Here is a 15,024-nt window from a genome sequence, read left to right as displayed (position 1 = left end):
TTTCGCCATACAAATTTCTGGCGGTTAACTCATGCTGGCTATTTGCGCATATACGATAGCGCCTGGGTGTGGAAGCGACGGGTAGAAAATCAGCCACTGCCAATAATTCATTTGACTTGTTCGACCAAACGACATTACCGGCCAAATGGTTCTTTCTGCCAAACGATCATTTTTGCCAAACAGCATTTTCGGCCAAATGACTTTCGGCTTAATGGTTTGTCTAGCCAAATGGTATATTCAGCAAAACAACTATCGACCGAATGACTTTCGGCCAAACGGCTTTTTCCCCCAAATTTTATGACATCGACTTGCACCAACAGCAAAAGAGTCAGTGGGGCAACGCCAAGCGGGATTCATAGACGAACGCTCTACGTAGGACCAGGTGTTCGCTGTAGGCTATAGATACAGTAATATCCCCATTTTATCACCCCCGGATGAATTTCGGTGTGATGAAATGGGAAATGTGACAAAATCGGATTTTTTTTCATTTTTGCCTTTCTCGTACAACTAAGTTGTACCGAAAGGCTATCATTTCACTCCAAAATCGAACTTTTGATAGAAGTCCCGGAGACCCATAGTGTTATATACCATTCGATTCAGCTCGATGAGCTGAACAAATGTCTGTCTGTCCGTGTGTGCGTGTGTGTGTGTGTATGTGTGTGCGTGTGTGTGTGCACAAAATGCCATAAAAAACATTAGCCAAATTTTCACATAGAAACTCTTAACCGATTTTCTTGCAACAAGTTGCATCCGACAGAGACTAAAACGCTGTTGATCACTATTGAATTTCATAATAATTGCAAATTGCAAAAATAGATAATATTAAAATAGTGATGAGACATAGTCACATAGAACAATAATGTGTTATGAAAAATGCCTTGCATCTATGAATATTTTATCCGTGGCTTCCCATTAAGAGTTTCATCGTACTATAAAGATGCTCGTGTTGCACGCATTTAGGCGTAACTATGCTCTTCGTTCAGTTTCATAGTACTATGAAATTGTCCGAAAGTCTAAATTCGAACATAGGAAATTCGAGAAACTTTTGGCAGCGCCATCTGTCGTCTACTAGTGTAAATTTTCTATCATAACATTAGACGGTGTAACTGTTTTGCCTTTCTTGTACATCATCGAGGTGTAAGCATAAAGGCTACATTTATTACCTTTTTGCGCGAGAAAGGCGCCATCACCGCTAGGTGGATTAATCTGGGTTTTTTTTAATTAATTCTAAAAATATGAATCAGTTTATGCCTTTGAAACCCAAAATACGTGTGCAAATACTGTAATTACTTGTCGAAAAGGCTTACAAAATTCTTTACTGGTACTCAGAAAGGATTCATAATAAACCACAGGCGGTAAAAGTTAATTTATGAAAATCATTGTTGTTTGCGGTATTATTTACAAAAATAAAAACTAGGACTCAAAAAAAATTCTACGGTGACAAAATCGGATCAAAACGTATTAAAATCGGGTCGAAATCGTGATGAAATCGGACAAAATCGGGGGTAAACTGAATCAGGGAGTGCAGAAATGTCGTGAGTACAACATGCCCACACATTATCCATTCATATTTCACTACGTTCTTCACTACGATTTATTGACTTCAAAGCAGCATATGATATAATCAATCGAGACCAGCCATAGCCATATTGCATCAGTATTATCTTCTTTTACGTTGTTATAATGCGTAATATAATGATGCGTCCCAAAGACATCTTATGGAGCCCACACCAATCTTCTGTCTTGTCGGGGACCATCGTGTCTAGTCCGGGTCTATTCAGAGTTTTTCGCAACATAAGGACTGGAATAGTGTGCTCTGAGTGGACACTGAGGCATTGCTCTCGGGTCCATCCCGCTTATTCAAATCTCACCAAACCCATCACAGGGAGAAGACGCGGAGTAGAAGTAGCAGCAGCACAATGTTGTTGAATACGATTGTAGTAATCCAATATCACTTCAAACACATCGATTTCCGTTATTCATGCTTTTTTATTTCATTTGTTCCTGTGCCATTTCACCATTCAACCAGCGGTAATGCTCGGTCCCTATGGATGGGAATTCTTTGGGCGCTGACATCGGGTAGCGGCGTCGCGGTGGCGTTACTCCAAGGATCAGCCGGGCCATTGATTGGTGTTGCCATTTCTGCCTCACTGCTTCCGCCGGTGGTAAATTGTGTAAGTAGCTTTTATTTGTTTATTTCAGACCAGTTACATCGACATTTTTTCTAGCATGTTACGAATTATAAAATGTGTCTTCTCTTATAGGTTATATGGACCTTATGAGCGGGGTTCACTCATGATATATTGATAACTGGACTTGCCATCGAAAACCATTAGAACAGAATGTTTGAATCATTCGATTTCAGTAGTACAATCTTAAGGCCGCTTTCCTAAAAGAGTTGTAAAATTTGATTTAATGACATAAAACGATTAAAGCATTCTTCAACAGCCAGAATATGTCGTTACCAATGTTGAAAAACCTCAAAATTTCAAAACCCATGGACAAATTATAACAAGCGTACCGGACTCATTTTCCAAAGAATCATGCATGATTATAGAATCATCTAATCGAATTAATGCAGGTTTTATTTTAATGTTCACCATTATTCAAGCAAAAAAAAATACGTTTACACATTGCTCTCTTTCATGGAAAGTTTTGCCTCGAAGATTGAGATTTGAGAATGATTTGGCCAACACCGACGATATGGTCTTGCGAATCCTATGAAAGGGAATAGCGATTTTGTTATTAAAATATTGATTTCTTATCAGTACCAAGGCTCATGAGTGTGTGTCATAAGATGTTTTTGAATTATAAGTTAAACCATTAATGACATCAGGAAATGATTTGATGTGAATAGAAGTATTATGTATTAGTATTAGGGCATTTGAATTAAAAAATGTTTTACAATTTTACTTAAATATGCCTTATTGAACTTGCAAGAATAATATGCTATTTTGACAATTTGATTTATTTGTTTCTTATACTGTATTGTCATTATCAAGTTTTGCTTCATATTATTTTATTTTATCTTATTTTAAATTTTGTTACGAAGCTAGAGTTGAAAATATGAGCATGTTTAGAAATGCTCGGAAAAGTGAACAAATGTCGTATCTCAATTCAGTTATCTTTATTGTTTCCCTTTCCTGAAAAACATCAAGGAAATTTAAAAAAAGATGCCTTGGCATATTTAGCGAACGAATGGTACGATTGTGATATTAATATTGAATTCAATCGTCCGGTTGTCAACTTTGTTTCTCATGCCTAAATAGCAAATTGCCCAAAAAGGAGCCATTCAGGGTGGAACCACGTTCAGACGTGTCCTCATTAATCCGCAATCACCGTAAAAACCAACAGCGAACAGCACTTCATCGGCTCAAGTGACCCTGTTCCCACGAGGCAAACACTTTGGGGCACTGTTCCGGCCGAGTATTGTTTTGTGCCACGGAGTTTGATAAACAGTGTCGTAAAATTTAATTTGATTAAGCATCCCGAGCCGAAAAGTTTGTCTTTTGTCCTTGTGCATTGGAAGGGCACGATCCCGTGCCTAGATGAAAGTGGCAGGCCAGCAGCTGTCGTCTTAAATTTTAATCGTTCACTTCATTATGATGAGTCGGAACGACGACGATGGTATTACTTACTGCAGTAAAAATAAAACGGACATTAATGCCTACCGACGTGACGATGGCGTGCGGTCCGGAATGAAGCCCTGATGGGAGGGATCCCATGGCCATAATAAGAAGCTGAAATTTCATCACTTCCGGAGAGATGCCTCACTTGTGTTTCGACACTTATGTTAGCTTAATCAATTCTCTTTCTCGGATCGGTATTTTCAGGGTCTTTTCTGGGCGCTGGCCTGTATTTGGTTAATTTACGAGGACATTAAAATTCCACATCTGAAGGGCGAAGCCTACACCGGAAACTCGAGCTATCAGTTCCTGTATACCAATTACATCCCGACGGAATTTCTAATTAGTGGAATCGTTTCCGCCCTGCTCACGGTGATCAACGTCATTTGCATCTTCATCACGGCCATTGTTGTGCTCAAGATAAAGGAGGTGGCCGCGCCGTACACTTCTAGTCCGGACTTGCGTAGGTGAGTAAAACGGAGCGCTCAATGTCGATCGATTAGTAGGGGATGTGGTTTGAACTGAAGCAGGAATATGTGTTTAGCATCTGAGGCGAAATATTCTGCCGTAATCTGAAAAAGTGACGTATGCGCCAAATTATAACATACTAGTTTTCAATTATTCTGTTAAAGAGAATGATGAGTACTACTAATTAACACCATTTTAAGAAAATGGCCCCATGAAACATGCTGTACAACTTTGACTCCGCCCCCAGGAAATTTAGGGTATATTGGTTTTAGAAGTAAAAGCATAAATAATAAAAAAAAAATGGTTTACTAGTTGAGCATTAACGACAAGCATCTACTTCCGCAGGAGAATAATAAATCGTTTGCACTTAGTATGTCGACTATAATGGTGGTAGTGGAAATAAATATTAACATGTCTTATGACAGAGAGAACGCATCTATTTAAAAGCACAAAATAATTTTAGATTACAAATTTCCTACTACGAATGAAATACAATTTCGGAAATAATTATATGCGATGGTATGCTGTTTTCATTCAAAATGGTCATGTTTGAGGGTCAAAAGCTCGATTTATGGCCTCTTACGGTGTCATTCAGAATGGCTACCTTGCGGCTCACCAACACAATCTTACAATTACACACCTTCTCACTCCATTTAGCACTAAGCAGCTTATATCCGTTAAACCTGATTATCCTTTCACTATAAAAAGTATCAGAACTAAGTTTAAATCTCAATCTACATGTTAGTAAATTATCGAATCATTCAGCGCTTATTTAGCGTCGATTCAATAAAAATAAAACTAAGTGAAAAAAAATTCCTTCTCTCACCGCGCATGCATTGTTGTCCTCAGTTGCACGTCGCCGGCAGCGTCGTGTGCAAGCAATCATTGATCATTCCCTATCGCAGCAGACAGTGATGTCAATATGAAATACGGTTAAATCATAGTGAAAGCATGTAAAATATCGAAGAAATAATAATTCTCCTTCACACCTGTTATCTACTAATGTCGTAATTATATCATTATTATTCTACTTTAGAACGTCTTGAAAAATGAAAGAGAAAACGCAGTAAATTTCAATTATGCTATTTGTGTGTTTGAAGAGCTGGCAACAATGTCGCAAGATGTGAACATAAACAGCTAACATAATGAAAACATAACACACATAAATATCAACGTAAATCAAAGCAAATCTGTTGATTTTCGGACACATTTCGATAGTTTATGACATAGTTAAACCGTATTGCGTAAATCTGAGTGCAACTCAGACTGAAATCGATCACATTAATGCAATGTTTACGGTGATCGGATATTAACAAAAAAGGGTTTATTTTTGTGTGCCTCAAATTTATCTGTGTCAAGTTTCTCACGACTACTAATATTGAGTTGATGATTTTTATGGTACAACTATAAAGAGATTGGAGTGCCACCGCAAGTTACCTTAACTCATTGCGTTCAGTTACGTATTACTAGAGGAGAAAACAGAGTGAATTCAAATCCACTGTCGAATATACACAAACTAATTTAGGATATATTCGTTTGTAGCCTTTCGTTTTCGTTTGACCCGATTCTCCCCACATATTGGAAAAATACTAGATCTAATACCCGACTTCGAAATAGAAACAGATTGAATCTAAATGCGCTGTATTCAGAATAGTTTCTATTGAAGACCTAATAATGTGCAACCTTCTCCAGATGCCCGTTTTGCCCGATTCTCCTCACCTAAATTGAAATATTTTTTTAATTTAACGACAATAACAACGAATTTAATAGAACTGTACTACTGTGGTTATATCAGTGAAACTTATTTCAGAAAATATCATGTTGTGTATACCTCGGCAGTTTTCCGTTTTGCCCGACTCTCCCTAAGTAATAGAAAAATATTAAAAACATTATCTGATATTAGGAACTGACGGAAATTAGAATGAGTAGGGGAGGAGGTTCGGTTGTGGGCACCCTTTTGTGTTTGGTCCCTAACTTTGGCCCTAGTTGATCTTATCGACATTTGCATAACGAAAGCTAAACTTATTAACTACTAGCAAAGAATTAATATGATTTCATCGATTTAGAAAAATATTGACAATTTAGAAATTTGACATTTTTTCATTTCGTGGTTCGGTGGGCGACCCTTGAAAACTTAGTAAAAATAAAGAACATGAATAAAAACCACCCAGATTTAAAGACGAATGAATAGTTATTCATTCTAAAAGCCAGGAGACGCTTAAAAACTCAAATCAATTCACCTAGCAGCGATGATGCCTCCTCGGTGCATTAAGGAGGATTTGAAAAAATCACAGCAATAGTCTAAAATAGCACTTTAGGTAAATGGGTTTTAATTTTACATTGTTATTTCGTTTATTGGTATCATTACAGTCAAAAATCCTGATTAATCACCTAGCGCAATACCAATAGTGCCTTTCTCGTTCATTTCAAAAAATAATATTTTGGCCATATATTTTGATCCCATAGTCCGATCGTACATTTCAAAGGAAACAATGGGAAAGCATTCCCATCAATCAACTTATTGCAAGCAAATCGTTAACGCTTTGTTCCAAAAGTTTTATAATGACTAGACATGCCCAAGAACAAAATATTAAATAAACTCATTATTTCGAACAATTGTTCAAACTAATTATAAAACTGCCTTAAAACGTTATTAAACAAGTTGAAGTAAAATAAAACAATATTGAATGTTATCAATAAAATAGGGTGCCCATAACCAACTAATAAAGTACCACACCAGATTTCCAGCCTTTTTTGGAACGAGAAGAAAAAAAAATCGCTAAAATTTTGATGGCAATCGACATTGGTCTCAAAATAGATTAAATTTACTGTGTAAATACGCATTACACTCACTTTTGAATTAAATCCTTTAATTTATGACAATTTGAAAAACGCCAAAAAAACTTTCGCGTTGTTTTTCTTGTACGAAAAATTATTTGTTTCTAGTTCAAGTAGGATGCCCATCGGTTTGATATTGAGAAAAATATATTAAGCTCTTTTAGTGGAATGTATTAAAGTCTAAGACGAATTAATATGTCCATTTATTCCACTAGTTAATTTCGTTATCTTTGCAGATACGTATTTCGAACACTGTGTGGTCGTCTTCGGTATCTTGTACTCTCGACTAGGAGTCGAGTGTACAAGTCCGGAATGTCGACACAGTTATATCAACAAAGATAACTGAAATTAACAGGGAATTAAATGGACAAGTACTGATTTAATTATCAATGGATAACAAAACATCATGCTATTATAGCAAAGTGACGGTTGTCAGAATGACAGCATCTTATCTGTCAAAAGATAGGTGCCCATAACGAAGGATGCCCACAACCGAACTCTCCTCCCCTACAGCTTCGTCATTTTAAAAAAGTCTAGAATATAGATGATTTTCTTAAGCTCATCAGTTGTTCATTTTGCCCGATTTTCCCCACATAATGGTCAAATAATTATATATTACATCCGATTCATAGAAAAGAGTGATTTTAGATGCGCTGTATATTTAAAAAAGTCATAAATTCTATGAAATGGAAATAATGATATGCAATCGTCGTCAGTTGTCCGTTTTGCCAGAATTTGCTCATTATACCCTGAGCATGCCCAAATAGTTGAATATTAACTGCACTGCAGATCACATTTTATATTCATTCGCTGGAATGGAATAAATCTAAGTCAGCGTTGACTTGAGAAACAAAACTGCGTTTTCCTCGGATTCATCTTTGGCTGCCGTTAGAATTCAGTTGAGGTAAATAATATTATTTCTTCAAAAAGTTGGGAGTTGAAAAATTGTTTTAATTTAAGAACTTTGCTTCTATATTTCAAGAGTGAACTCAAAATGCTGTTGAATAGGGATATAACAAAAATGTATCTCGATTCTGGTCGAAGCCAAGAGCAAATTACTTTTCTCTTTCGTGCGAATTCTCAGAAAAATGAGAAGGATATCGATAGGGAAGTTAAAAAATGGCTTAAACAATTTCTTCGTCGTTGGGCCAATACGCATAGTAAGTCGAAGTTCTTCGACAAGTATGGAGATTGGTTGGACTCACCATTTGAGGTAAGCAAGCAACAGATTTCATGTGTGATTTTTTTTAAAGTTTGGCACATATCAGTGATTGGATTCTATTGCAGTTTGTAGGAGAAGAGGTTTGGTTGTAGGCATCGTATCTTTTGACAGATAACAGATGCTGTCATTTTGACCAAGGTTCTTACATCAAGGTTTAATCACTTTATCAGTAGATGCAAGAGAAGAAGGCGGGGGTGAAAAATTAATTTTCAGTGTCAAACGTAAACAAACTCGCTGGTTGTTTCATACAAAAATCCAAGTTGGCTGAACCGTGAATTTGACAGATTGGAGCACCTGTATGTATTCATTTTGATTTTGACAAGCGTCATTTGTTTGCTATAGTAGCATGATGTTTTGTGCTCAATATTGTGCCGTGCAACAAAATGACAACTTACGAGATCATTTTGCAAGGCTCTCATAGATGTGAAAAACTTTCTCCGCAGTACAAATAGCACGTGCTATCCAAGCATTCACCACCGGAATGCACACGTGGCGACAAATTTTAAAAAATCAAAAGCTTTTTTCTAAAGGATTATTTTTTAACGACTATCAGGCGTATTTTCGTTGACAAAAATCAGCGGAAGAGTAGATTTTTTTTATGAGCGGTACAGTATCAAACCAGATAGACTTCTCTACTTTGCACAGTGTTTTATTTCGTCATTTTCACGATCGAAATACAAAAACTCGAAAAGTGTTGATTTTGGATATAGGGTTTGTTCACAGAAGTTTCAAGATATTTAGGAGCGCATCTTTCGATGTTCCTATATTTTTGATATAATAAACTTAACATGGTTCATAAGGAAATCCCCTTAAAATCATTCTCTTAACTTAAACTAACTCTAATAATTTTTCACACGGACTCTTCTACAAAGTCGTCAAACCAGCAAAATTCGATGTTTTGCTGAACATTGTAACTTTCTATCTCTTATAAAACAAAAGTTATCCAAATATTATAATTTTTCAAAGGTTTACAAGTTTTTAACACAGCATTCGAGAAAACTCATGTCGACAAAAGTTTTCAATGTCAGTAGAAAAATGAAAAAAACGATTTTCAGCATATCGTGAAGAAATTTGCGACTTTGTGCAATTAAGGGAGTAATCACAAGTGGAAATACCTTTACGAATATGTATAATTCAAAGAAAACTTTTGTTGTATGTGAGATGAATGTTACAATGTTCAAAAACATGTTTTTGCTTATTTAACTAACTTTGTAGAAGTGACGGAAAATGGGAAAAATCATTGAAAGAGTTATAATGAAAAATAAGATTTTTATGCGGTTTTTATATAAAACGTCTTAAGTTTGTTATATATATAAGAGATAGAAACTCGGGATGTTCAGCAAAGTTGCTCATATTAACATTTGCTACAACTTTTTGTATTTCGATCGTGAAAATGATGAAATAAAACACTGTGCTTTGTAGGTACTAAGAACAAATAATTTTTTTTGCAAGAAGTACAAAACGAAAGTTTTTTTTATATTTTCCAAAGTGTCATAAATTAAAGTGATTTTATTGAAAAAGTGAGTTCCAATGCGCATTTATACAGTAATTCAACTATAGTTTGAGGTTCAATAACAATTGCCATCAAAATTTTAGCACGTAATTTTTTTCTTCACATTCCAAAAAGGCTGCGAAACTCGGTTGTCGGCAACCTTCTTGGTTTGGTTATGGGCACCCTCATTTTATTGACAAACCATTCAATATCGCTGTAGTTGATCTCTAACATATTCTGAATGACATTTTTATGCTGGGTTTTTCGGATTATCTATAGATATAAATTATTGACATAATGAATTTTTTTCATATTTTTCATTTTTGGGCAGGTCTAGTTTTTTTTGGATAAATCTCTTGGCTATGCATATGCACAGTACATGTTTCGAAATGGACAAATTGATATGAAATTTGCGAAAAAGAATCCACTTGTCTTGGAGGGACTCGGACCCTTAACCTTCTACTTCTAGATAGGCGTATAACTCTACAACAAGACCACTTAAAGGTCACGTTTGTTGTATAGGATTGTACACACACTTTTTGGAACTTAGCGTTACGCACAACAAGTTGCATTCGGTCCCATTGTTTGCTATTAAAAATTGCTTTTTGAAGTTATTGAAATATCGTGAATGATTTCAATACTCTGATGCACAAACTTTGTATTGTCTCCTGGTTATTAGACTGAATAAATTATTCCTTTTTTCTAAATTTTAGCGTTTTTCATTTTATGTTTGGCTAAGTTCTCAAAAAAGCCCACAATCGAACCAAAAAATTAAAATGCCCAAAAATTTCAAATCGATGAAATCAAGCTAAATTTTATTGTAGTGTTAGAACTGTGTCATTAGTCATATACATAAATCTATTAAACTTATAAAAAAATGCACTTTCCCAAACATTGATCTATATTTAAAGGTCCATCGACTTTTAGAAATATTCAAATGCAGCTTGTGTAATCAATTCAAGATTCTGAAATCATTGTTTCCAAAAAAAAAACAAACAGTATTATTTTTTTTTAAATAAATCTTTATTCTAGTTTGAAACAACCAACACCAATCTGCAAACAAAAAACGACGATAATGCTAAAACAGCTCCGAAAGTAATTTACCCAAAGCGGCGAGGACCAAAGCTCAAACCATTTGACACTCTATCTAAGCGAACTAAAGAAAGGCATTGTCGGCTTATGGCGAAACAAGAATCTTATGAAAAAATGCTGCGTTCCGCCGAGAAAGTTGCTCTACTGAAAGGAAATAATGCTTCAGCACAATTGCTAAAATTGCTGAGAGAAGAAAAAGAACCGTGGGCAGTAGAATCAATCAATTTCCTTGATAAATTCATGCATTCAGCGGAAATAGTCAGGTCTGGTAACTCAGCTGAGAGATCGCTCATGCTTAAGATTCGCTTAGGGCTAAGCAAACGAAAATATGAAGGAATAGCAAAGTTTGTGAAAGAACAGCTTGGAGTACAGCTGTTGGAGCCTTGGGCTAAAATTATGAAGCATCGGGATCAGATTATTCCTCACTTTTCTACACCTAACTATGGAAAGGGATACTTGTCTACTGAGGTAACTGTACGTGAGTTAGTTACAAAAGATGTCTCTCGCCTCATTGAGCTGGTACCCGTAGCATCTTATCTTGAAAACCTTAGTAAAAAATAATACCTGACTGTACACTGTGTTACAGCTGGATGGATTCTGCCACCGGGTTCACGCATTATGACCAGGCGGGGTTACTAGGGAAAGATGATTCACTACTTTCCGAACATTTCATGTCTCTTTTGCTTGAAACCAAGAATGGTGAACTGCTCTGGAAAAATCCAAATCCACAGTCGGACACACTATGCCGCGTTCGTTCTATGAACTGGACGAAAGAAACGGAAATTCTTTCTAAGAAGATGTTTGTAGATTTTTTCAAAGAAGTTGACCAACTGAATCAGGATGCTATAGTGGTACAAACTGCTGATGTCAAGCTACGAGTTAACGTGTCCGGTATGTATTCCATGGTCGACGGAAAGGTTGCCAACGCTGTAGTAGAAAACCGCAACACACATGCTTGTCCGCTGTGCTCAAAGAACTATGACTTGAGATTAGGACCTTCTTATTTCCATTCACGGTTGAATGCAGTGGAATGGCTCATCCGTCATGCAGCAAAAAAATCCGTTGATGGGCACCCGGCATTAGCTCACCCAGAGGTGAAAGCTAAAACACGGCTCATTGCTAACGAACTCGAAAGCCATTTTAAAGCAAATATCAACCGACCAAAGATAGGTGGATGTGGGAGTAGCAATAATGGCAACACTGCCCGTCGACTTCTGGATGAACCAGATGTGTTCGCTAAAATACTTGGAATCAAACCCGAACTCACTTCATCATTGCGGCTGATAAGTAACCTCGCGTTGTCGTCTCGGAGACTCAACCCCCAGAAAGTAGATCTCCTGTATGCCACTATGGAACAGCAGATCCTAGAAGAGTTCCCGTTCATTCGTCAACTTCCGCCATGCCTTCACAAATATTCACATCTTGGGGAGATTTCTAAAAGACTGGTAATTAGTTAATTACATGGTCGTGGTTCAGCCAAACCGCACCAATCGGCTTTTCGACTGACTTGTGATATTTTGTTCGTACAAGGACAACGGAAATAGTTTCATATCAATTTAAGCATGTATTTGCTGTAGGATATCCTCAGCTATGGGGTTGAGGGTTATCCGATACGTTTTGCGATCAATCAAATCTACCAAACAAAAGTGTGAGTAGAAAAATGGATAATTTTTCGTTGGCACTTGGTGCGATTTGAGTGAACCCCGACCGCACTGTACGAAACGAAAATTAGTATATTTTATTGTTTTCGTTCAGCCTTATACAATGAACTTTGTAGACGAACAGTCTGGAGAAAGGTGTCATAAGCGTTATAAAAGCAGCAGATCGAATTTGTCACGCAAAACATCACCTATAGACAACTTGACCGATATGATGAAAACAGCTCTAGCGTGGACAGACCCGAAGTTTTCTTGTCTGGAACAGGCCGGCATGAATGCGGCCAAGCGGTGCAAAGACGAAAAATTCGAGTCCCTAATGCAGGAGTATTTTATTCAGGATACGGGATGTGCATATGAAATGATCATGGACGAGGAAGATATTTTCGAATATAGCAGCACAGATTCTGAATACAGCATGAGCGACACTGATGAGGATGACAAGATTTAAACATGAATTTATTACATATATGTGTTGTTATGTATAGCATCAATAGTAAATACGTATAATAAATTATGTATTTCGATGAATGGAGAGAATGAACATGATAACTCATTTATTAGATTTCGATGACATTTTTACATTAGTACAATTGTATGGCATATTAAGTTCTCCATTATGTGCGGAGAATCGGACAAAGACACCAATTGCCAGTCTACACATTATTTTTTTTAAATTGAATTAGTAATTGATTCAGTATGCAGTTTTGATTTGAATTAATTTTGTTTGATGTCTATTTTAAAAAAAAGATTATAAGATATCGGCAGGTATTACCGGTAGTTCATTGCGCTTCGGCAATATTGCGTCGCAATTATTGAGTGACCGTATCCGGAGGAGTTCAAACAAAATAATATTTCTATGTTTGGTTTTTGAGTCTTAGCCGAGAATTGAAACCTGTTGGGAATACTATACGTAATCCTATAGTTTCCTACCGTTTCTATTTATTATCTATTAACTGCCAGGTATACACAACATGATATTCCCTATATTAAATTCTTCTGATATAATCGCAGTAGTACGGTTCTATTGAATTCGTTCTTATTTTCGCCAAATTTGAACATGTTTCATCTTAGGTGAGCAAAATCGGACAAAACGGACAACTGATGACGATTGCACATCATTAGTTCCATTTCATAGAATTTATTAATTTTTTTAAATAAACAGCGCATCTAAAATCACTCTTTTCCGTGAATCGGATGTAATATATAATTATTTGACCATTATGTGGGGAAAATCGGGTAAAATGGACAACTGACGAAGGCTTCACGAAAAATACATTCTATATTCTAGACTTTATTAAAAATGACAGTGAAGCTGTACTCATTCTAATTTTCCTCTGTTCCTAATATCAGATAATGTTTTTAATATTTTTCTATTACTTAGGGAGAGTCGGGCAAAACGGAAAACTGCCGAGGTATACACAACATGATATTTTCTGAAATAAGTTTCACTGATATAACCACAGTAGTACAGTTCTATTAAATTCGTTGTTATTTTCGTTAAATTAAAAAAATATTTCAATTTAGGTGAGGAGAATCGGGCAAAACGGGCATCTGGTGAAGGTTGCACATTATTAGGTCTTCTTCAATAGAAACTATTTTGAAATACAGCGCATTTAGATTCAATCTGTTTCTATTTCGAAGTCCGGGTATTAGATCTAGTTATTTTTCCAATATGTGGGGAGAATCGGGTCAAACGGAAAACTGACGAAGGCTGCACAACGAATATATCCTAAATTAGTTTGTGCATATATTACGACAGTGGATTTGAATTCACTCTGTTTTCCCTCTGTTCCCAGTATTATATGATGTATCTGATATTTGTTATTATGAGGGGAGATTCGGGTGAAATAGACCAAACTAAAGGTCTGATAATGAGGATATGTCTTCTATTCGATACTGGAGACACTACAATATTAATACGATGCAGATCTGATCGATATAGATAAAGCAAGTGGGATTACTTTATGGTTATTCAATTTTTTCTATGAAAATTGGGGAGAATTGGGTAAAATAGACCACTTGCCGAAGTCTGAGCAAAATGAAACCATCACCAATCGATTCTACGCACTTTTTACCTTCGGAAACGCTATTTTGCAAAGCCTTTACTTAGCGGCCTTTAATTAAGTGCCATTTGGGGTCCTATATTTCCCACTGTGCGATGGCGTGCGGTCCGGAATGAAGCCCTGATGGGAGGAATCCATGGCCATAATAAGAAACTGAAATTTCATCACTTCCGGAGAGATGCCTCACTTGTGTTTCGACACTTTGTTAGCAATCATTCTCTTTCTCGGATCGGTACTTTCAGGGTCTTTTCTGGGCGCTGGCCTGTATTTGTTAATTTACGAGGACATTAAAATTCCACATCTGAAGGGCGGGCCACACCGGAAACTCGAGCTATCAGTTCCTGTATACCAATTACATCCCGACGGAATTTCTAATTAGTGGAATCGTTTCCGCCCTGCTCACGGTGATCAACGTCATTTGCATCTTCATCACGGCCATTGTTGTGCTCAAGATAAAGGAGGTGCCGCGCCGTACACTTCTAGTCCGGACTTGCGTAGGTGAGTAAAACGGAGCGCTCTGTCGATCGATTAAGGGGGATGTGGTTTGAACTGAAGCAGGAATATG

General features: G+C 36.6%; 2 protein-coding genes across 3 annotated transcripts in view; one reads left to right on the top strand and one right to left on the bottom strand.

The window, feature by feature from the left end:
• LOC134212578 (uncharacterized) overlaps positions 1–15,024 on the bottom strand; it is an 896,490-nt gene that overhangs the window by 381,837 nt on the left and 499,629 nt on the right. The window lies entirely within an intron of this gene.
• Positions 1–15,024, top strand: part of LOC134212573 (uncharacterized) — a 120,017-nt gene that overhangs the window by 48,346 nt on the left and 56,647 nt on the right. For both annotated transcript variants that reach the window (XM_062690559.1, XM_062690560.1), the window contains exons 9-10: positions 2,030–2,174; positions 3,834–4,093. In XM_062690559.1, the coding sequence (XP_062546543.1) occupies positions 2,030–2,174; positions 3,834–4,093 (405 nt within the window). The remainder of the gene's footprint in view (positions 1–2,029; positions 2,175–3,833; positions 4,094–15,024) is intronic.

This window comes from Armigeres subalbatus, chromosome 2 (assembly GCF_024139115.2).
Source record: "Armigeres subalbatus isolate Guangzhou_Male chromosome 2, GZ_Asu_2, whole genome shotgun sequence".
NCBI classification, from domain to species: domain Eukaryota; kingdom Metazoa; phylum Arthropoda; class Insecta; order Diptera; family Culicidae; genus Armigeres; species Armigeres subalbatus.
The sequence above is the reverse complement of the archived record's forward strand: the minus strand, read 5'-3'. Positions and strand labels throughout refer to the sequence as shown.